Raw genomic sequence first — 22,578 nt, forward strand, 5'->3', positions numbered from 1 at the left:
TTCTTTTTTATATCACTATATAATTCTAAGTTCAGGACAATTTTAAAAAGTAATAATATTTAATTGATCAATCCAAAGCTTTTTCATTTCCCACGAGTACTAGTACTACATTTCTTACTACTCTTCATCAAATAAAAGACCAAAGACTTCATCATGTTATTCATAAGTGAAAGATGTATTAGCATCAATCATCAACATGACAGTTATTAAGCATACACACATCCAGCTGCTGAGCTACACACATTACTCTCTAAGTTGCTGTCCAACACTTTACAGCAGTGCTGTTCTCTGTCACACAAAGCTTTAGTTTCCTCTACAAACATTGAAACTCATATTGATCAGAGCAGCAGGTGTGTTCCTCCTGCTCCCCCCACACAGAGCTCCTGTCCTGGGCTTCAGCCAGCCCCTCTAGCCCTTACACTGGCTCCTGTGGAGGGACTGGGTCTGGCTGTGGCCATGATGGCGGACCCTACAGGAGTACAGCTCTCCTAACATCCAGCGCTCCTGGCTCAGGCTCAGGGTGCTGCTGCTGCTGTAGCGTCCACTCTTCTCCTCCTCGGAGCTGCTCAGGACCCCCTCTGTCACCTCTATACGGTCCAGCTCCCAGCTCACCACGGCTCCCTGAGGAGAGTAGCCAGTCAGCAGGCAGGCCAGCGTGGCCGAGCCCCCAGAGAGCTGCTCAGAGGAAGGGGGAAGCAGAGAGACTGAGAGCTTGACCATGGGGCCAGCTGGAGGGGAGAGCAGAGACACACCAGGAGAACATTAACTTCCACTGTAGGACAGACAGCTGAACATGAGACACTTCTGAAACATGACAGAGGTTAACACTGCTGGGGAGTAGCTGTGTGCGTGATGCTGTGATCAGACAGAGGAGAGAAGCTGAGACATGGGAGGAAAGGAGGTCTAATGAAACAAAAGTATAAAAGTTAATGTCATTTTGACATCAACTTTTATAGACGGCAGCAGACGTAGGTCAACTAATCAACAAGTCATGCAAACAACATGCTGGAATAGACATAGACACAACTTAGGCAGCTAATAACAATGGCATGCTATGCTTTCTGTTACAGCTCCATTGGTCACTTGATACCTTGTTATTATCAAAATATAGACTATAGGATGTGGGTGGGAGGTCTCTAAAGTTCCGTCATTTTTGGGTCATTTGGGGGATTGATGTGCACAAAGAAACAGACAAATGTTTTTAACTGCGTGTGTACCTTTTGTACCATTCGTTGATCTTGCTGCGTCAAGACAAGGATTAAATGTTATTGGATTGGTACAGGTGACGTAGGCAGACACTGTTGGACAGGAGAGAGTCAACTTTGGATCTGTTCCCAGGTCAGCATGGATGCTTTGACTGCTGCAGACGTAGGTCGACTAATTAACAAGTCATGCAAACAACATGCTAGTATAGACATTGACACAGCTTGGGCAGCTAATAACAATGACATGTAATGCTTCCTGTTAACAGCTAACTGATACTCCACCCATTAGTTTCCTATTGTCTAGAGCCATACTTGTGATTCTACCGCCAGTGATCATTTGCCTAGCACATTCTCCTCATCAGCCTGCAGTTTAAGTTCCTTTGAGGCTGCTTCTAATGTCCAACAAGGCTTTATTTGCCAATTAGAATGCCAAGTCCTGACGTCAAGTCCTGACTCAGTGCACGCCCTGATCCCTGAACAGACGACACAGCCAATGTCATGGTAAGATCAGAGGACAGCAAGTGTCAGGATGTCTTGAACACTGAGGACTGATGCTGGTGTCTCACCTTTGACCTCTGCCGTGTGGTAATCCTGTCTGTACATGCAGCTCCATCCCCTAACCATTATTGTGTCCTAGAAAGCAACAATCAGTGATCACACAATCAAATGTTTTAGACCTTATATTTATATCTTATTTATAATACCTTTCATAATAGTTTATCTTGTGATTAAGTGTCATCTAATTAGTTAATCAACCCAAAACATGACTGATTGAAGGATGTTAGCAATAGTATTTGTTACAAGTCACAGAGGTCAAAGAGCAAGCAGCTGTTTCATGAATGGGAAAACTTAAGGGTGGGTAGTAATAACTCATAATGAGCTATGAATGGAGGAGCTAATCAGTGCTGATCCTATTTAATAAGCCTGAGTGGCTGTGTGGAAGTCTCTGTTAGCATGGGATAGGGATAATCCTTTTAGGCAACGCTTTACCAGGAATCGGTTAGTCAACACTTCAACAACACTCTCTCAGTCTGGATGAGCTCCTCAGTGTGAGAGACAGGACCCACATTTGATCACATCCACTAGCTGTCCTCCACCTCGGATCCTGTGGGATACATACTGCTAGACCTCACTCACTCAGATTCGGATACCTGTAGTCACTTAGGGGGGGGAGGGGGGTCTGCTGGCATACGGACCGAGCTTGAATCATGATGCATTGGTTGAAGAATATAGTGTCGTTGAAAACCAGGGCGTACATTAACGACTACTGCAAGAGGAACGGCCTGCTGACACTCTCCGTCTTCGCTGTGGTGATGGGCTGTGTGCTTGGATTTGTCCTCAGGTCCCTCAACCTGTCCACACAGGTATGGATGGATAGAAAATTAACGGGAGGCAATGTGACTGACTTTGGATCTCACAGATTTATATTATCCAGTATTACCTTAATAGAATGTGGTGGTGCTTTTAACAGAGTGCTCAAATCAACTCAATATTCAGGATGGGAAGTAACAGCCAGTCTGTCCTGCTCACTTCTGCCATGCACTGACACTGTGGTTAAAGCCACTTATGTAATAGTGAGAGTGGAAGCAGAGAAATGCAGAAAATCAGGTATAACAGGGAAGCAAATGTGTCAGAAGAAGTGTAGAAATAGTTAAAGCATGCTTTAATCAATATTTCTATATTAACACTGGATCATCTGAGCACTTGTATGTGGAGGATGTAGCATTGTTTTCTGCTATTCTCATCAAAAAGCTCTAAAAACCAACTGTACACTACCTGCTCAGCACCAAAACCATCAGACATCACCATCACCAAATCAGACAGACACAGTTAACTAGCCGGTGAAAGTAGTGATATTCATCCAATGGCCAGCAACACAATGCCAAACAAATGAATGTTGCTCCGTAACTGCTGGATGTGTAAATAAATAGGCAACTATTTGCTAGCCAAATCATCATTTGAACTCAATAGTTGATGTCAGTGTTATGTTTAGAGCTTGTTTCTGCCCTTCATTTCATCATTGCAGTTTTAAAGAATATATGGTATTTGTATGATAAAACTCTTTTAAATGTTAAGTGTTTTGCTTTCATTTCATGAGCAACTTTTTCTCTAGTATGCATCCAATAATTTAGAAATGTTGAAATGTCTGTTTAAAGGGTTCTCCTGACATTATGTTACTGTGATGTAAAATGCTCTAAATGGACCAGGTAGCTTATGTGTTTTGGCAGAGGCTGAATCAATGATTAGTGTCCAGTGTGCTCAGCAATGTAACCCTGTGAGCTGGCAGCAGCCCATAAAACATACAGCATTGAAATCTGCTGAGCAAAGAAACAATCTGTAAAACACAGATAGCAAATTGCAACAAAGGGACACATGCGCACCTGCTGGGACTTTGCAAAGCAGTTGTTTTACTTGCCGGTTGGGAATGTGGACAACAATGTCTTTAATATGTTGAATTAACATATGAGTTACACCCAAATGAGGCACATAAAAAGTGATTTAACAAATTAATTTAAAAGAGCATTTTGTTAGATTTCAATGTTAGCTAAAGTAATTTGGTCCTTACTGTCCAAAATAAGGTTTGCTTCATGTGTTGCTCTCTCACACAGGCTAAGATCTACTTCTCCTTCCCTGGAGAACTGCTGATGAGGATGTTAAAGATGTTGATTCTGCCGCTCATCACCTCCAGGTAAGAAAAGTCCTCACTCAGGTGAAGTGCAACTGCAAACAGCTCTTACCCTGATCAGAGAAGAATTATGAAATGAAGAAGTCCTGTGATATACCTAATAAACATCCTCATGTTATTACAACTAGATTATCATCAGCATCAACCACAGAAAACTCCTCATACATAATATTTTTATTATTTATACATGTCATTTCACCTGGAATTTCTTTTATATACACAGATTGTTTCAATATACTGTGTGAAATAAGAAATGTATCTGAAGCTCCATTCTCAAAGAAGTAATATGTTTATGAGTGCAAAGGTTACAGGGGGAAACTAATTATAAGAAATATTTTTTTGGGGGGAGAATATTTCTTTAGATATGAGAGGCCTGGGTAATCCTGGTTGTTCACTTGGCAACGGGTAATGCTGCATTCAGACAAGATGTCGATTTTTAATCTGGTCTGGGAAGATTTGTTTTCAAAATGCTCTCAAATTCTTTAATGAAGTGTACAACTCTTTAATTCATTGTTTTGAAATGAGTTGGAAACTAAGAATTTCACAGTTTAAACCAGAGTTAATCCTCCTGTTTTCCCATCCAGTCTCATGTCCGGCCTGTCAGCCATGGACACAAAGGCAAGCGGTCGGCTGGGAGTCCTGACCATCACCTACTACCTGTGGACCACCTTCATCGCTGTCATCGTCGGCATCTTGCTGGTGATCATCATTCACCCGGGGACGGGCTCAGAGAAAGAAGGCCACCATGCAAGTTCAGGGCCTGTTATGACCTCCGCTGACGCTCTGCTGGACCTCATCAGGTAAACGCTGACAGACACAAATGCTCACTCTTTGACAAAGTAAACATAATGATGGTGTCCCTACCAGCTGTACATGCTGCTCTGTATCAAACCTCTTACATGATTCAATATAATAATTCTTCCTTTCCTTCCATGATGAAGAGTTTACAACCATGTGAGGCTACACTTAGACACAGCAATGCTTTGAACTAAGTGCTAATGTCAGCATGCTAACAATGCTATCAATGTCAATGTTAATTATTAAGTCATTGTGATTCATCATGTGGGGTCCGTGAATGTCTACACAAACGTTGGTGCCAATCCATCTCGTAGATGTTGCCATATACACTTGACAAGAGAAAACTTTAACCTGCTGGTGGTGCTAAAGGAAAGGTCAGGGGATCACTGAAGTCATTAGGCTTTATCCCCTGGGTACCATGAATATGTGTACTAAATTCCATGGCCATCTATTAAATAGTTGTTGAGATATTTCAGTCTGGCCCAAGTGGTGGACCTTCAGACCTACAGAGCTCTGCTACTAGCACGGCTAAAAACAGCATAATAGCATAATAAAGATTGTCTCTTCTAAGATGTTCATGCTCTATATCATTTCATTAGAGCAGCTTGTAGGACTGTACAGCATTCTGTCAAAGTAAACAGTAAACAGATTTTCTTCCTTTTTTGCATGTAAAAAAGCAGATTAAGCATATTTCCCCATTAGAAAAAAATACAAAGACATAATGACATGCTTGGGGTTAGGGTTAGGATCCTTAGGAAGCTCCCTAATCCCAAGATCTTGAGGAATCAGTTTGATTCTGGGAGCTGACATAATAGCTCTCACAAATAAATAATGGAAAGTCAGAAATTATAAAATTCTCAGCGAATAAAGCTTCCTGAAAATTAGTTTTTTTTAAAACACTTAGTGAACTCCAAAAATTATGAAACAAATGAAATGGCAGAACATCTTAATCAATTTTTTTTTACATATGAGAAAAACAATCAGAATCTAGTAGTCTTTTTGTCAGCAGGCCATTTCAACAATTCATTTTAAAAAAGGAGAAGGAAGAAATGTGCTTCCACGACAGTGTCACTTTTACGCAGCAGGTTGGCTAAGAATAGGGAGACACTTAATTGTGATCTGTTAAGCCTGCACTTTCTCAGAAGGTCCAACTTTACGCTCTGTACGATAAAGACATCAGTCTGGTGTGTGCACTCAGGCTTACTGGAGGATTATTATTAGTGAGCTGTAGCTGGTTTGTATCCGTTGCTGTAAGCCAAAGGTCAGGTGGAGAGCTGGGTATCATTCAAAACATTTTGATACCGGCACCGATATCGTGAATTTGATACCGGTTCCTGAATAATAGTTTTTTGCACACCAATTTTATAAAATCCATTTTAACAAAAAGAAATTACTACAAGACATTATCTGATATATTTGTCTGTATATTGTCTTTTATAGGAACATGATCCCGTCAAATCTAATTGAAGCAACTTTTCAGCAGGTGAGTGGACAAAAGTAGGAAACTTGCAATGGAGTGTAAAATACTGTCCATTAATTTCATTTAACGTATTAACAAACCTATGGGGTTGTTCTCTTTCATCCAACTTCAGTACCGAACGGACCTGCTCCCGATTGTACAGAACTCTGATGTAAAAGACTCTCAGGCCAACTATGTGTATATTATGCCCGACTACCACAACCCTCAACTGGGCCACCCAGTCTTCCTGGAGATCACCCCTGCTCCCGACATCAAGTATAAAATTGTCCCCAGCACCAGCAAGGGTATGAACGTACTGGGGATTGTCATCTTCTCCGCCACAATGGGTAAGACAAAAGCACAGCTCAGAACATCACAGAAAACATCTCAAAACCATAACCATTATTTATTGAAGTACCGGTATAATCCTTACTGTTTTCTTATAGGTCAGTGTTTAAAAGTTGTTGATTGTTAACGCATGCTTAATATATCCCTATTATTACATTAAGTACAATATAAGAATTAACTTTTGGGTTGCCAGGTTTTGAAAAATCATCCTGGTGTTTATCTAACATGACACTTTGTCTTTTTAAGCTCTTTAGTGTATCAGAAAGATTAACTGACTTCAATATAACTTTTTTGTAGATAACAAGATATAGTAATACATTTTAAAAATAAATGTACTGATTTTGCAGATCAAATCAAATGGCCCCTGCAACTGGTATCATATATGATGTAGTTAGATTGTTTCTGAGGCATCAAAGTGTAAGCAGCATGTTACTGTTGCAGCTGGTTGTGATGGAGTTTATACAGTTAGGTAGTTTAGTCTGATGGTTCCCAACATAGGGCTTGGGTTCTCTCCAGAGGGTCACATAATAAATCTAAGGGGTCATAAGAGGGTTAATGGGGTATGAAAGAAGAAAAAACTAAGTTCTGCTACACAAAGTGTTTGTAATTTTTGGTTTTCTTTTGAAATATTGGATCACTTTACTTCTTTGGGTCTTAAGCCATTGTTGGAAATTCTGAGAGGGGAAATGGTGGAACTGGTAACAACTCATAGACATTTGAAACCTGACAAGGGTGTTCCAACTAGACACTGTTTTTTTGTAAGGGGTAACAAGCCCAAAAGGTTGAGAACCAGTTAATCTTCTATTTAACAATGCACTCTGCTGCTTATCTTATGTAAAACATGAATCTGGAAAGTAAATAGTGACAACAGCACTCAGCTCTACTTAAATGTAGTGGAGAATGGGGATAAGGATTGTACAGTGCTGGAGTAAATGTAGCCTACTTACTTTCCACCACTGTAATAACTTACTAACCAGGTTAATTGCAGACATGGTAACCAGCTGATGGGACTCAAATATCTGATCTATTAAGCATTAGTAAATGATTATGCATACATGATTACTTAAGTAATTCTAAACACTTTATCAGGAGTGACTTGTAAGACAATGGTACCGTACTTACAAACTCACATGTGAATGTACCGTCTGTTCTCAGGTCTGCTGCTGGGAAAGATGGGAGAACGCGGGGCGCCATTAGTGAACGTGTGCCAGTGCATCAACGAGTGCGTCATGAAGATTATTAATGCTGCCATGTGGTAAGATTTTTACGCAAACACTTTTTAAAAATAGATGACTGCGTCAGATTATACCTAAAAATAACTCTCACACAGCAACTCAGGGAGAGTCAAGTGTCCTTACTGCTTCTCACAGGAGCTGATGAGTCGACTCATGGATTACACTTGAGTGAATGGAGCAAAGAGACATAAATAAGATTAGTGCTGAATAATCTTAAATATAAATACAATTGGTGGGGATAGCTTCATGCACTGTACGGCCAAACGTATGTGGACACCTGAACATTACACCCATGTATGATTTTTGAACATCTCCTTCCAAAGGCATTAATCTGCTGCTTCAACGGCCTTTATGTTTGTAGAGCCTGAGTACAGGGATTTTCTCCTATTCAGTCCCAAGATCATTTGTAAGGGCGGTCACTAATGCTGAAGGATAAGGCTTGTCCTTGATTTAAAGCACTTTGGATACCTGCTGGTTGCTGTAAAGCGTTATATAAATAAATGTTAATTGATTGATTGAAGGACAGATAAGGCACACAGTCAGCAATCCAATTAATCCCAAAGGTGTTGGATGCGGTTATGGTAAGGCTAGTCAAGTTCTTCCACACCAAATTCGGAAAACATTATTACTGTTGAAATGTAGGGTGTCGTAATCTTGAGGTTGTGTTGAAAAAATTTGTGTGAAATAAAGAATTATCTTCTCGCCTTCATGCAGGTACTTCCCCTTTGGCATTGTGTTCTTGGTGGCAGGGAAGATCCTGGACATGCACGACCCGGCCCACTTGGGAGAGAAGCTGGGCATGTACTTCATCACGGTCATGTGTGGTTTGTTTGTGCACGGCCTCATCCTGCTGCCTCTCTTCTACTTCTTCTTCACTCGCAAAAACCCCTTCACCTACATCAGAGGGCTGCTGCAGGCTCTTGTCATTGCACTGGCCACATCATCCAGGTAGCAGACCGTTTATTTTGTGATTTTGGTAGATGCAGCCCAGCGTCTTGGTTCTCTCGTTTTAAATCTTAACAATATGTACTGTAAGGACATCCTACCAGTTCTAGTTGCTCATGTACCCTGACTTGACCATTTCCTCTTGTTCTCTCCCTCTGCAGCTCAGCCACATTGCCCATCACCATGAAGTGTCTTTTGGAGAACTGTGGAGTGGACCGGCAGATCGCTCGCTTCGTGCTGCCAGTGGGAGCTACCATCAACATGGATGGGACTGCCCTGTACGAGGCAGTGGCGGCCATCTTTATCGCTCAGGTCAATGAGTATGACTTGGACTTTGGCCAGCTGGTCACTATCAGGTGAGATAAACACTGAGCTCGTTATCCTCCCATGGTAAGTTATTTGTGTTGAGAACCAATTTATTAATTTTACATCTCTAACATCCCGGCTCTTGTCTCATCAGTATAACGGCGACAGCAGCCAGCATCGGGGCAGCTGGGATTCCTCAGGCGGGTCTGGTTACCATGGTGATTGTCCTGACCTCTGTGGGGTTGCCGCCTGCTGACATCTCACTGATTGTGGCCATAGATTGGGTTCTGTAAGTCCCACAAAAATGATTCTTCTATATACAGTATAAGTGGTTCTTAAAGGGGCTGTTGGGGCAACGTGTGAATTATTTATCTCCTCTCACTCTCAGTGACCGGTTCCGGACGATGATCAACGTTCTTGGTGATGCCTTAGCTGCTGGGATTATGGCTCATTTATGTCGGAAGGACTTTGAGAAAGCAGCCAATAATGGTGCAACTCCTACCCCTTCTAATGCAGAAAACGGAGGTGGCCCCAATCGGGTAAGGAGGACTATTTATTTTTGTTCAGGTTAAAGTGCACATGCACGTGTGATGATTTAAAGCCCCTGGAAACATGATTTAAAATCTTAGGTATTTCTCTATTATCTATTAACATTAAATATTAAGCAACTATCAAAGATACATTTTGGGTAAACAAGACTTGGGAGTCTACAGCCATGCTAGCAGCTCTGTGAGGATGTACTACAGTGAATCCTAAGGTCAACATGTATCAAGCTCACAATGACAAAGCTAACATGCTGATGCTTAACAGGTATAATAATGTTTACCATGTTGACGTTATTATGGAACCCACTGCAGTTCTAGGCAAGACCCGCCCTTCAATAGCATTTGCGCGTTACGGTTGGCCAGGCGTCTATGCTTGCGCGAGGTAACTGAACCCGATTTGTTCAGGTCCTATCCCCTGACCAATCGGCTATCCTAACCTGAACTACTCGAGGTCAATGCCTGACCTCAACCAATCGGGCTGCTTCGTAGGGTGGGTCTTGCCTAGAACTGCAGTGGGCTCCATAATAATGCACCATGTTCATCATAGTTTAGTGCACAAAGTACAGCTGAGGATAATGGGAATGTCATAAAGCAAAACAGTGCTGACAGCACAACAACTTTGAACACATTATTTAGCTAACTATCCAATTGGTGCATGGAAATATGTGATAAAATGTTTTTCTTTAAACCAGTGAGAAAAGCAACCTGTGTGAAAACAGTATTTACATTCACATGTTAAAATTGTGAATAGGATGTAAGACAATGCTAATGCTAATTATAGGGGATATCGTTCGTACCTCATCATTTGATTTCACGGCCATTTTATAAACTCATGTAATTCTACTACCTTTAGATAACTGTAATGTTGGTGACTTCTTCCTACAGAGAGACACAGTAATCTCCTTTGGTAATCAGAGTGTGGCGATGTCCGATGCTCCTCTGATCACACACCGCTGCGATTATGTATATGAGGTGGATGGAGACAACGTGCTTGAGAAACCTGTGGCCTGCTACAACCTCTGCCAAGTATGAGACACTTCTACAGGACAGAGAGCAAGGGATACTGCCTTCTACAGCACAGAGATTCTCCTTTTTGGATCAAAGGGACCATCATCTGAGGCAAGATAAAATTGTTTTAGGTTTCGGTTCTAAATGAGACCAAAGTTTGAGTATATTGTGGTGTCATTGTTTAGCGGCTTAAATGGATTTCGCCTGTGCCATGCCGAAAACAAAGACCTTCATTACTTGATATACAGTATGTCTCCATTCAATTTTTGACTGTGAGGAATTGCACAAGTTTCAATGTAACCTAAATCTTAAAACAGACTGCACCTGCAGACATGTGTTGCAATGACACACATTAGATGGAGATTAGCGTTTATCAGTCAGCTGTGACACTTAGACATTCACAGTAGGCCTGTCCTAATGAAGTTTAATCAAGGTTTTGAGTTGCCTTAACATGATCTCAGTATTGACAATAATTCTGAGAACTTGAAAGACTTGAAAGTAAACAAAAACTGATTGACAAGAACCACATTTATTTTGTTGAAGTGAACCTTTATGTTAGACAAGGCATTTGTGGATGGATATTGATATTAAAGCAACATTAAAGCTGGGGGAGGCATTGGGCAAAATGTCCATAATAATCTTTTAGGCTATTGTAATTCAAGTGGTCTGAGAGAAAACTAGACTTCTGAATCTCCTCCTGACTTTGGCCAATCACAAATCATTTCAGAGAAAGAGAGCGTTCCTATTGGCTGTTCTGCCAATGCAAATGCGCGTTTTGTTTACGGCAGCCAAAGACTCAGAGCGGCAGCTAATTCAAGGCTAAACTATTAGATAACAGACTTTTATTGTGAACGAAATTCTGTAAAAAAAAATTTAAAAAAAAAGTAGTCCAGTTTATTGTCCAGGGAACAGACATTTGCTGTAAAAACTGTTTGGGGAGCTGGTCTGCTGGAGTTAGCCCTTAGCCTAGCACGAACACGGCTCATTTGCCATGTTTAGCCAGGGGGGCATCCTTGTTTAGATGGCAGCAGCCTGCTACGAGGACCAGAGGCCTAAGCCTACTGCTGCCATCTATACGAGGACATGCCAGAGCTGGTCTGAGAGGAAACGTAAACGCGGTAGACGAGTCAGTAGTTTAGTCTTCTGCTAACCGTAGCTCACGGCTGCAGCTATTTTAAGTTCATATTTATATAGCTAACTAGAGCCTCAATTCACAGCATCTCATCTCAGAGGGCTTTACAGTGAAAATGGGACATTCTTAAAGAATCGCTGCTATATAACGCCATCTCTGAATGAAATAAATTATTAGTACTCGTAAACGTCACAGTTTGAAGCCGGTGCATGCCCGTGTTTGCCTGATGGTAGGGCCTAGACAGAGAGGGAGAACTGCAGGAAGAAGTCGCACTCTACTTGAAATTCTAGCGTTTTTTTCTGTTTAATTCTACCTCCTGCAGCTTTAATAAAAACATATTTACATTATGCTAGTAAGACAACCATTTGTGTTTTTATACCTGTGCTTTGAATTGTGTTGAATTTTTGTAATAAAAACCTGCTGTACTACAAGTCCTGTTAATCATTCATTCTGCAAAAATGTTTAAAAACTTTTTTAGGGCCAGTTATGCGTTCTGTGTACGCCACGCAGTACTTATAGGCTACTATAAACTAGATAATAAATAGAACCATTTCTATTCTCCCTTTTTCCCCCAAACATTTGAAAGAGTTGGTGGGGCCATCTTATGGATAACCTTAATGATGGAAAATATGTCTAAACTTGTATTTATATTCTATTAAGGTGAAGGCAGTTCAGCCTCCTTACTAACATACCACACAAAGTGGTAAGTAAATGCACACAGCCACTTAAAGTGCTGCAGAAAATGTACTTAGTGCTGATGGTGGTGTCCGTTACAGTAAATATGTTGGAGAAAATATGCAGACATGTCTCCCTCATCTGGTCTCAGAAGGTAATAACTGGGCCTTTATCACGTGATCAGCTGAAGGCCAGTTGACATTACATGTGTTACCCCAATTTATTTCTACTTTTACTTGTTGGTATGTTGAGTAAAATAGGAAATATAGTCATCCTACAACAATGCTGACTTAAGTAACATGCTCCAGTGGTGGTGATGGCGCAGTGGTTATGACACGCCTTTGGTGACAGATCCAGGTTCGATTCCCACTGCGATACATCAACCAATGTGTCCCTGAGCAAGACACTTAACCCCTAGTTGTTCCAGAGGTGTGTGACCTCTGATATATAGCAACTGTAAGTCACTTTGGATAAAGGCGTCAGCTAAATGACATGTAATGTAAATTGAAACTGTGCATGCATGTCTATACATTTGGCATTTGTCAATTAAATCACTTACAGCAAATTCACAATAAGCTTCTGAAGAGACATTTTCAACTCTGAAAAGCCACCATGTTTTTATTGAAATTATCCAATGTTAGAAGACATTTAATGGACTTCAACTTAGTGTCCTTCAAAAACCAAGAAAAACAAAAATGTTTTTGAAAATGATCCATTAAAAACACTCCAATAAGTAACAAGTATGACCGCATACATCGTTTAATAAATTATCTGCGCCTCCTCTGATGTAAAATACACCATTCCCACTTATAAATTAAGGCTGAATGCAGCTTATTCTGACTGCCCGAAAACAAATTCACTTGCATCATTCATGCAATTCTAACTAGACTGCTGAAGAAAACTGAGCAGTAACCTAAAACGTCAGTAGAAAAAGGAAATCATAAAAAAAGATGACAGTCCAAGACTACAACTTTCTATTACCTGCTTTGAGCAAGCAAGTCACGAAATATTGCACAAAGTTAAGGATAAGTTAAGAATTGTGACACAAAAATAACATGAAAATACTAAATCAAAAAGCACTTGACAAAATCTGAAGCTTAAAATGTGAATATTCTTCGGAAGGGGCACAGATTAAAGAGGCATTAATGAAGCGAAAGGGAATTATTACTGGGGGGGAAAAAGGTTTTTTAAAAGCGAATCCTAAAAAGTGTGAGCAGGTACTGTTGCCAGAAATGATTTATTTGTTACTCTATCAGTGGTCCCTCTGTTCAATTTGTGGTCAAGTTAAATCAAGAACAATTACGGTACCAATGGTGATGTTCCACCGGTCAACCACCTTGGAGAACACGACAAATCTACCAAATTCATCACTATTAAAAGATGAGCTATGACATGCCAATGATCGTTTCTAAATGGATGACATACGAAGTAAACAAAGCCTCACTAGTTAAAAGTAACCCCCACTAGACAAAGATCAGAGCAATGGGTTTGGGTCTAAAAGACAAAATCTTCAAGTGAACAATATATACTTATTTGCCGTGTTGTAAATGTAAAATCGCCCTCCCCAAACAGCCAGGTGCCAAAACGCAGATTTGCTGAGCCAGATGTTAATAAATAAGCCTTTGATTCTACTCAAAACTGCTTAAAAGACAACTGTATCAAAGTGCCAACGTAGGGCTTCAACATGCTAATTATGTTGCTCTTGAGTGGTTCAAACGGTCAATCTGGCAATCTTAGAAAAGTTGCTTCATCAAATGTCTTCAGGACAATACATTTCCTTCAAGTGTCTGTGTACAGATTAAATAATCTTTTCTCTAACAACTAACATTGGGCCGTATATTGTTTCTTTAAAAAAAAAAATGTTAACCTGCCTCAGGCGTTTAGAAGCCTCCAGTGGAAACACTTTTTGTAACGGCCTGTTTTTGCTTGACCGGGGACCTTTCATTAACACTGCAGATTTGCTAATAGAAAAATAATAGAACAAATAGAAGAAAACTCCAAATCTAAAAAAAATGTCAATAAAAAAGAAACAAACCAAACAAAACTTTCAGCAAAAAGAAATAAAATTTAATGGTTTATGCTCAATGTGAAACAACCAAAACAAAAGAAAGAAAAGAAAGCAAATCTAAACTGAAATCATGAATAAAGGCCATTCATTTCTTTCCAAACTTGAGCTATTGAGATAAGCACTCATCCAAACAAGTTTGTAACTTACATGGTAACAAATGGAAATATATGCCTTTAGAAAAAAAAAAAAATGAATACAAATTAACTCAAAAGAAAAAAAGAAAACGAACGGCACACTGAGCCAAAGTGATGTTACTCTCAGTCAGCGTCAGATATAACCTTAGTACCTCTTCAAAAGAAAAAAGAAAAATAGGTATACATTTACCTTAAATGAGAATTCTTGTAGTAATAGGATCAAATCTCTCCCTGCCTTTGGTCCATCCTAATTCCCTACTCATTGACTGGGGTTCGTATTCTACATGACTTGTACTGAATTACAACTTAAACAAAAAGACACTTTACACAGGGATACCAAAACAAAAACATTTCCCTCCAGAGCTTGTCATGTTTAAACTTGTTAACCTGGTAGGAGGCTGAGCAAAAGTCATAGATTAACATGGAAAAGACTGATATTCATAGTAACCTAAAGCAGATTGGTTAAAAGTGCTTTGCTCTTAGATTGACTTGAGACAGTGAGTGGTATTGTAGGTCTGTGTCCACTGGATGATAATTTAAGGCATCTATTTCTACTTATGACGAGGATCCAGAACAGAGCACAGCTTTTCCAAAACGAAAACAACCACTGGCAACGGGCAAAATATTGTTCCTCGCTTCCTCTTTAGACTAAATCATCCACAAACATTCACAGTTGGAGAACAATTTGCAGGGCTTTCCTTAAGCTCTGTATTTTTTAGTGCACGGCTCAGAACCATTTGCGTGTCTCCTTTATCTAGTCCCCACATATACATGCAACACATACGGACAGAATTTTAGTTTTTTAGATAATTTTCAAAAAGTTATCTTGGTGGTATGATGGGATTTTGCCCTCTCCATCCCCTCACTAAAAATTAAAACTACTGCGTGTCCTCAAGCTCCAAGCATGAGTATAAAGATGAAAAAAAGAAAAGAAAAAAAAAAAATCTGTCTAGACACTCTTTAGACAAGTACAAAGGTGCAGAAGAGTGAACATCTCGTTTAACTCTGAATACACTAAAACCAAAACAGATGTGCCAGACTTCTAAAACTCATACTTCTGCTCGCTGCTGTAAAAGCCCGGCGCAGGTCATTTCCATTTTTCCTCTACACCCGATTGTCGCACTCTCTCTACTTGTGGCCCTTGCTGGTCTTAAAGGACACTTGCAGTATCTTGTCTCCAAGCCGGTAGCCGTTCAGGCTGGCGATGGCCATGGCCGCCTCCTCGTAGTTTGTCATGGTAACGAAGCCGAATCCCTTACACTTGTTGGTGTTGAAGTCTCGGATCACCTTGACGTTGGTGACGGCGCCAAAGGGACCGAACATCTGCCAAAGGATGCTCTCGTCGGCGTCCTGGCCCAGGTTGTAGATGAAGATGCACCAGCCGGAGGTGGCGTTCCCAGGAACACTGGCGCTTCCCATGCTGCTCATGTGGTCAACGCCCATGGGGGAGAACCTAGAAATGAGAAGGTTTAGAGTACTTGTGGATTTATCAATAACACTGAAACAAAAGAAGTGAAAGTCTGTCACTAGCACAACAGTTTCTTTAATAATATAATGACCTGCTCATTTTTGGGCTGAAACTAATGATTATTTCCATATCGAATTTGTCAATTATTTTCTACAATTGTTTGGCCTTTAAAATGCCAGAAAAATAGTAACAAAAAAATGCCCTTCACATCACAATTTCCCATAGTTGACATGCTCAAATGTCTTTTTGTTGTCACGCCAACAGTCAAAAGCACAAGGATATTCAGTTTACCGTCAAGAAAGACTTAGAAAACCAGCAAATATACACATTTGAGAAGCTGGAACTTTTATTTTTACTCTAAAAAGTGATTAATAGACTTATCATTTCAGCTCTAGTTCATTTACTTATGACATGCATTAAAACTCCTCCATCAAAAACTAAGCAGGTTTCTCAGTGAGCTAGAAACACAATCAAAAGTTGGTCGTCCATGGTAGTACTTTCGATACAACTAAGAACCGTTTCAATCACTGGTTTCCAAGCTTGTTCTGCCAGGCCTCCCTCTGCCCCTGATGCAAACGGTGTTTCTTTCCGCAACTGTTTTTCATTATGTTCTGGTGTGCAACTAAAAAAATGGAAGTTAAACTTTTACCAAACTCTGCCAGAGTTTTGGTACACAAAAACCAACAAGCTCTCTCCTGCTATAATATATTCACAGGGGACTTGAGTGCAAGATAGGGTCTTTATGTTTTGGATTTAACTGACGTGTTTGCTAGTGTTATGTATACTGACTATCTGTTGATAAATGAGGGTTAAGAGGTTAGAAGCTATCACCAATTGCTTAGCTATAACATGTCTAAAAGTTGCAAAGAACAGAGCAATGGCAACCATACTGCACTGGTTCAGACCAGAGTCACAAAATCATTGACTAATTGCATTGCTTGCCTACTCAGTGTATGTAAACGCTCACAACTTCTCTCACCTAAACCGCTGTGCCTGGTGGTGTACGGGCCCTCCGAAGCGTCGGGACTGGTTGTGGTAGAGCTGAGAGATGATCTGCGTGTTCTTCACCTGGTTTGGGTTGGCGGCAAATTTCACTGTGATTGGCTCAGAGGATCCAGGTGGTTTTTGGCCATTCAGGTTTTTGACGGCATCCTCTGCCTCTGCCCGCTTGTCAAACCTGATAAAAGCCACCCCTCGGGATGAGCCTGGGTACAACAGAGCAGCTGGTGACTGCCTATTCTGATACAAGAAACATAACTAGGCGCAATATACTAAAGAGAATTTTTGAAAAGTAAGGGAGTCATTCACCTGTCGTACCTGTGGCCTGGTCAACAAGTACACGGGAGTTAATGATGCGGCCAAAACGTGAAAACATATCCTCCACATCCTTCTGGGTCATGGCCTTCGGCAGGCCGCTGATATACAGGTTGGCATCCTTTATTGTGTCAGAGCTGGGTCGTGCGTATGAAACCTAGCAATAGGAAGCAACAATAGCCTGATTAAAACTCCACTGATACACATGTAGAAAACAAAGTAACAAAAAAAACTATTATCAAAATGAGTACTTAAATCTATCAATTTCTTGGATTTTCAAAAGCAATTATATCAGGTGTTTTTATGAGTTACACTCAACTAATTCATCTGAATGGGTTTGTCTATTAAAAAAACAAACACTTTTGGACTATAAAAGGAAAACAGAATGTAATGTATCTGATAAGTGGTTTTAGGTATTAAGTCTTTGGTCAGAGCAAAAATGAGAGGCATAAAAGAACATTACAGCAACAACAACAAAACAAAATCAAACTGATCAAAAAGGTACTTTTTGAAGAACTACAAACATGAAATACATTGAATTTGACAGAATGTGTCAAATAAAATAAGTAAAATTAAAATCAAACTCAGACATGTCAGATAGGGCAGTAAGTGAGCTGTAAAAGCAGTATCACTTCCTCGGGCTGACATGTACTAGCTAGTTAGCGGACAGCACAGGAGCCACAGGAGTTATATGACATAACATCTTTGGTTTGAGAATTGTAGAACACCTTATTGCACGTTACCTTGATAGTTTTGGACTGTAGCCTTAGTCCATTCAGTGTACTGATAGCTCTGTCTGCATCACTAGGGTTAAGATAGTTAACAAATCCGTACCCTAAACTGTGGCCTAGAGAAAAAAAAAGGAAAACAATAAAATAAAACAAAAAAAACGTTGTATAGTTCAAAAAAATCTGCAAACAAATAAATATTTAAAAACAAAAACAAATCTTAACATTGCATGCTAGTGTAAACAAACAAAGAGACTACAGGACTGGTTGGAATAAAAACAAGTCTATGGTGGTGGAAAAACTGAGCAAACTACAACCCAACTCAAACAGGAAATCAATTTGGAATGTCTTTCAAAAAAAATTACATTAGGAAAAAAAATAAAATAAAAAAAATAAAAAAATCACTGAGGAGCCAGAAAACAGGCCTTTAGTAGATATCCTGCCAATAAAGGTCTTTTGAAAGTTTCAAGTCATAAAGCTGAACCACCACTGATATATTCAGAGGTTACACAAATCCTTTGCCATCTAAAACAAAATCTTGTGTTTAAGCGTCCATCTGGTCTGTCACAGGTCTTATTGCTTCAGAGAGTAGCATACCTGCGACTTTGTCTCGAATCAGCTTGGCAGACTCCACCTCCCCGATGCTGCTGAAGAGGCTCCGCAGCTCGTCCTGCGACATGCTCTGAGGCAGGTAGTTCACTATCAGGTTGGTCTTGGCGTCCTTCCCCTCGTCCCCTCCCATGTGGTCTTCATAACCGTTCGACATGTCATATACCTCCTCGGTCAGGTGGGCCGGAAAACAAAGCAAGGTAAGTACACAGAACAGCGATTAGCCGATCAATTGATCGACAGAAAATCGACTAAGTCGACCAACTGCTTGTCATTTTTCAAGCAAAAAAAAGCCAAATACTTATTGGTCCCCACTTCTTAAACTGTGATGTCTTGAGCTTTTCTTTTTCGTATATGATAGTAATCTTAATAAATCTTTGCTTTTTCGACTGTTGGTGGAATATAACAAGCCATTCAAAAGTGTCACCTTTGGCTCTGGTAATCAACAGTGGGTCTTTTTCACTTTTTTCCAAGATTTTATAGATAAAACTAGTTAATCAATTAACTGATAGATTAATGGAGATCTATCCAGCATTAAGTTAATTCATAAAAAGTACACAGAATTATCATTCAAAACTTAGGAAACAGGGACTGGAACTTAGTTCCTGTGCAAAACAAACTTCTCCAGAAATGGTACTTTTCAAAGCCTTTTCCACCTCTGTGTGACTTTTATATTCATTAATTCCATTAAACTCAAACATCAGTCACACTGATTGAGTGAATACAAAAAACAGGATGTGGGTTTGAAAAATTCAATTGCGCCACAGTTGTTTAAACCACCATTAATCTAATTTACATTTTAATCTGTAAATCTTCATTTTAATCTAATCTTTACAGTTCTTAAAATGCGGTGGAAATGAAAAAAGTCATTCTTGGTATTTGTTGGTCGTAAAGGGATAAGAGTGTCCGTGTTGTGTAATTACAGTTTTCAATGCAACAGAAAACCAAGGGTTAAAAGCTTTAAAAGCCACATAATGGTAATTAATTATATTACACAAGCATGTGACTGGATTTAAGCTGCAAATTAGTTTCAATGTAGTGGTTTACAATACGCCAATTTGAAATCTCAATTGGTTATCAGCCGAGTCTGATAACCAGTTGAGATTGGTTTAGTTAACAAAGTAAAGTTACCACAACTAGAATGGAACCTGACTTCAAAATACTTCTTACATAGCTGCGTCTGTGGTGGCTGAAATGGGATCAGGCCTGAAAAGGGAACCAGTCTGGTGGTGAACCTGACAGAGGTCCATTCATGCAACAGAAGGGTTGTGATTGTGTATTCTGGTGGGTAAGATACACTGTCTGAGAGGATGAATGGAGTCCTGTATTAAACCAGTAAACATGGGCATAGCTGGTGGGAGCTGGTATGCGGGAGTGTTTTTAATTTCTCTTAATGCCGTCTCACTTCAAATATCAAACCAGCAAATTAAGAGATCACTGTGTACAGTCGTGACATCCTTTACAAATTTATAACGAGGCTCGGTCCAATTTTCAGTAGGAAGTCAAACTTTATATTGAGTCAACCAAATGACAATTTGCCAAATGTCTTTCTACCATATAACAGGACTTTAGCATTCAATTCTTTGTCAACAACAATTAGTTCCTAAGGTCACATACAGCAGCGCTGTTTGAAATGGGAGCCAAGATCTTATACTCACTTTCAAGTACTTAATGTGTCCTCGACGAACTGCCATGAAGACACTTCACTGCTCCTGCGGCTGAAATAAAAAAAAAATCAAACAACTTGGTCAACGTGGCAGTGAGCAAACAAGCAAACTGCCTGAAGAAGATGGCATTAAGAGGTTATACACATGACAACCACATGGTTGACAAATATCTGCTTTAAGAAGCATAAACACAACATCACCAGAATTGTATGTAAAATTTCCATATGGTTCCTAACTCTTCGAGGGGCCATATAAAAAAGTTCAACAAAAAAGTTGGGCAGATATCCCAGATCAGAGCTTAAAAAGGCTCTTCCAGTTGAATTGTGCCTTTGTTTTAAGTTCCAACAAGTTTGGTGTAGTTTACTACTGCCTTATCTCTCCAGCAATCAATTTGTTTTGCTGTGTGTATTATTGCACGCTTACATCTTTTACTGTATGTTGCTGAGTGAACAGGGCTTGAGAACTTGTCATTTACTATTTTGCTGCAGCTATGAGCCATATCCGTTGTAATCAACAACAACAAAAAGTAACTGTGTATCATGAAATTAGCCAGTATGTAACCTGGCAGCTAAAGCTGGCTTATATGATCTGCAGTACTGACTTTTCTGGATGTTAGCTCAACAAGAACGTCAGTCTCATGTGATGGTCAAATAAAAAAAAAGTTGCCAGCCATTTTGTCTTGCACCTCCAGCAATGCAAAAGCAGGGTGCATCAGTTTAAAGAAGAAACAGACATTGTTGGATATTAACAACCAGGGCTAGTTTAATGGAAACAAACGGAGTAAACTGACGATGCACGTTAACATTAATACATGAATTATCCCAGACGAGAATAAATGCAGTATATTTCGGTATTATACTTTGATATACAGTTTTAAGTAATGAGCACCAGTACTTCTAGTGGAAAACCAGTCTAGTGTGCTAGTATTTTGATTAGCTAGGTTATCCGTGGAAAGAGGCGTGTCAGATTGGAGCTGTGGTATGAGGGGTAACGTTAGGTCAGAATATAGACGTACAGTATTTTAGTGAGTAACCACAAAGTATAGTAGACATATTACTCTCACAAATTGACCTGCTTTCTCTGGATGAACACCCTTCAGAATGTGGGTGTGATATTTTCTCCAGTACTTCAGTGCTGGGGCGACATTGCCTTCAGGTTAACGTCACAAATTGGGCCACTTATGATGGCTAACATTTAAATTACTGCAGAAACAGCATAACTGTGTCTTCTGCAAACACAAACAACGTTTTAAACGTGCACTTTTGTTTTTTATTAATTCGCGAGATGATCTTTAACTTGGGAAACATGCAGAGGCCTGATTAGCGTTAATGTTACTAGCTAGCATTAGCAGGTTAGCCAGCTGCATGCTCACTCCCTCAATCTGATGAGAAGGGTAAACATGTGTCCCACAAGGTTCGACAAAAACAGGCAACAATATTACTTGTCTACATTTCATTGCATACACATGAACATACTTCCATTACGTAGCTAAATGGGTATACATTACGTGGCGGTGTCTTTGCAGGTTAGCTAACGTAAAGCATCGTGACCCTATTTTGGAGAGCGTCGGATGAAAGCATTTCTGTCCCCGCGCCTAAACCCCAGCGGCCTGCTAACAGGCCACGGAGGCTTGCGTTAGCCACCGTTAGCTAACCAATGGATCCAAGGCCCGCGAGAGCGGCATGGCAGTCATTCGCATTTGACTGACCTGCACACATCGAAATATCAGAGCATACATCTGAGAAGCTTCAGGTAAATTTTCTCAACATTTTACGCATTACCAGCTTTGGGGGTAGTTGTTGTTTCTGCTCTCTTCTCCTATTTTTTCTTTTCTTAGCGACGTTCACTTCCCTCCAAGTCAGCCTTACGTAGTGAAGAAACCGAGGAAGAATGAGCTAACGCGTTATTACGTGACAAAGCCCGCCACGCCCACTCGCGCCCAGACACGCCTCTGCAGAAGAGACAGCGTGGTCAGGGTTGTACAGTCTATGGTCAACATCCATCCATATCAACATGCAATCCTAAAATAGAGCTAAACAGTGTGTTGCTGTCACAGTTCATTCAGAAATTGAGGATACCACAGCAAAAGAACATGCTATTAGATTTGAAACAATTGCATAGATCCTTTTCAGTTTGTAAGGAATTGTAATATCATGTTCTATAAGCATTTTATTGGAAATATGAATACTTTAGGCTAATTGGAATAAACCATGCAGTAACAGACACATCAGATATATTATCTTACATT

General features: G+C 40.1%; 2 protein-coding genes and 4 gene segments (V, D, J or C); 3 read left to right on the forward strand and 3 right to left on the reverse strand.

The window, feature by feature from the left end:
• LOC116057656 overlaps positions 1–22,578 on the forward strand; it is a 41,894-nt gene that overhangs the window by 5,081 nt on the left and 14,235 nt on the right.
• LOC116057517 overlaps positions 1–22,578 on the forward strand; it is a 43,216-nt gene that overhangs the window by 3,410 nt on the left and 17,228 nt on the right.
• LOC116057516 overlaps positions 1–22,578 on the reverse strand; it is a 36,419-nt gene that overhangs the window by 2,378 nt on the left and 11,463 nt on the right.
• Positions 159–871, reverse strand: LOC118493755. The segment is given in 1 exon segment: positions 159–871. A coding segment is annotated over 1 exon segment (312 nt).
• Positions 2,193–12,098, forward strand: slc1a8b (solute carrier family 1 member 8b). 2 transcript variants are annotated; one of them, XR_004895748.1, is made up of 12 exons: positions 2,193–2,569; positions 3,815–3,894; positions 4,476–4,691; positions 6,130–6,172; positions 6,282–6,495; positions 7,652–7,751; positions 8,446–8,679; positions 8,838–9,032; positions 9,137–9,271; positions 9,371–9,521; positions 10,413–10,690; positions 10,721–12,098. XR_004895748.1 is itself a non-coding variant. In XM_031310023.2 (11 exons), the coding sequence occupies exons 1-11, from the start codon at positions 2,414–2,416 to the stop codon at positions 10,557–10,559; spliced, it is 1,671 nt and encodes a 556-aa protein (XP_031165883.1). In that variant the 5' UTR covers positions 2,193–2,413; the 3' UTR covers positions 10,560–12,098. The 2 variants fall into 2 exon arrangements, 1 of the variants encoding a protein (XP_031165883.1); XM_031310023.2 differs by having other exon boundaries at positions 10,413–12,098.
• elavl1a (ELAV like RNA binding protein 1a) lies at positions 12,933–22,322 on the reverse strand. 7 transcript variants are annotated; one of them, XM_031310029.2, is made up of 8 exons: positions 22,112–22,322; positions 20,322–20,381; positions 18,652–18,832; positions 18,070–18,173; positions 17,330–17,483; positions 16,992–17,217; positions 13,676–15,997; positions 12,933–13,604 (listed from the first exon to the last, which is right to left on the reverse strand). In XM_031310029.2, the coding sequence occupies exons 2-7, from the start codon at positions 20,355–20,357 to the stop codon at positions 15,673–15,675; spliced, it is 1,026 nt and encodes a 341-aa protein (XP_031165889.1). In that variant the 5' UTR covers positions 20,358–20,381; positions 22,112–22,322; the 3' UTR covers positions 12,933–13,604; positions 13,676–15,672. The 7 variants fall into 7 exon arrangements, with proteins under 7 accessions (XP_031165889.1, XP_031165888.1, XP_031165886.1 ...); XM_031310028.2 differs by having other exon boundaries at positions 17,321–17,483; XM_031310026.2 differs by having other exon boundaries at positions 17,321–17,483; positions 18,652–18,838.

The sequence above is a fragment of the Sander lucioperca genome, chromosome 18 (genome assembly GCF_008315115.2).
Source record: "Sander lucioperca isolate FBNREF2018 chromosome 18, SLUC_FBN_1.2, whole genome shotgun sequence".
Classification (NCBI taxonomy): domain Eukaryota; kingdom Metazoa; phylum Chordata; class Actinopteri; order Perciformes; family Percidae; genus Sander; species Sander lucioperca.

Excerpts from the sequence above, each read along its gene's own strand:
- slc1a8b (XM_031310023.2), top strand. The coding sequence starts at position 2,414 with ATGATGCATTGGTTGAAGAATATAGTGTCGTTGAAAACCAGGGCGTAC. Across the intron at positions 2,570-3,814 it reads CCCTCAACCTGTCCACACAG|GCTAAGATCTACTTCTCCTT; the intron begins GTATGGATGGAT and ends TCTCTCACACAG. Across the intron at positions 9,522-10,412 it reads ACGGAGGTGGCCCCAATCGG|AGAGACACAGTAATCTCCTT; the intron begins GTAAGGAGGACT and ends TTCTTCCTACAG.
- elavl1a (XM_031310024.2), bottom strand. The coding sequence starts at position 20,357 with ATGGCAGTTCGTCGAGGACACATTAAGTACTTGAAA. Across the intron at positions 17,484-18,069 it reads TACAGTCCAAAACTATCAAG|GTTTCATACGCACGACCCAG; the intron begins GTAACGTGCAAT and ends TCCTATTGCTAG. Across the intron at positions 17,218-17,320 it reads CCAGGCCACAGGTACGACAG|GCTCATCCCGAGGGGTGGCT; the intron begins GTGAATGACTCC and ends TGTTGTACCCAG.